This window comes from Anneissia japonica, unplaced genomic scaffold (genome assembly GCF_011630105.1).
Source record: "Anneissia japonica isolate Jap-2015-1 unplaced genomic scaffold, ASM1163010v1 scaffold287997_len74272_cov159, whole genome shotgun sequence".
In the NCBI taxonomy this organism is placed as follows: Eukaryota; Metazoa; Echinodermata; class Crinoidea; order Comatulida; family Comatulidae; genus Anneissia; species Anneissia japonica.
Genome location: NW_022751216.1, coordinates 20153 through 20697, shown reverse-complemented (window position 1 = coordinate 20697; position 545 = coordinate 20153). Strand labels below are relative to the sequence as shown.

The following is a 545-nucleotide window of genomic DNA, read 5'->3' as shown; positions in this document are numbered from 1 at the left end:
CTTAAGACAGTTAGAACATCTCCTAAACAAAAAGTAGAGAAGTTAACAACTTACAATTTTCAGTGCAAACATGATGCATAGTAGCAGAATATATAACAACTAGACTTATATATTTCCACACTATTTCCATGCTGACTTCACAACAAAAACTAGTTTAACTTTTTATCTAAATTCATGAGCCTATGCTTTTGATCAGATAACTCTTCACTCTCTGTGTACCAATAAAACATTTTCAGTAAGACGTCAAGCTTATTAGAAGAAAATTATCTGTTTTGTTGAACCAATTAGTTGCTTACCTTAGCAACTAATGAAACCAGATGTAATTCTTTGAAATTAGTCTTTAGATCTAATCACTTAAAAATGTATTATAGTGAAACACGGCACAGCAGTGCGTTTCCATTAAATCATTAACGAGAGCATAAAGGTTGCAATCCCATTGGCCTAGGGTAACGTTGGATTTCAGTGGGTGGTAAAAGTCAGTGGGTTGGTTGTTACATGTACTCTATTGAACATTAAAACTTATATTTAACGTGGCTGTTCGGAAT

At 33.2% G+C, this 545-nt stretch overlaps 1 protein-coding gene across 1 annotated transcript in view; it reads right to left on the bottom strand.

Annotated features, from left to right (window-relative positions):
- LOC117121602 (adhesion G protein-coupled receptor L2-like) overlaps positions 1-193 on the bottom strand; it is a 39632-nt gene extending 39439 nt beyond the window's left edge. Inside the window, exon 1 of the mRNA XM_033266837.1 lies at positions 55-193. Coding sequence (XP_033122728.1) covers positions 55-130 — 76 coding nt within the window. The 5' untranslated portion in view covers positions 131-193. The remainder of the gene's footprint in view (positions 1-54) is intronic.
- Between the last annotated feature and the right edge of the window lie 352 nt (positions 194-545).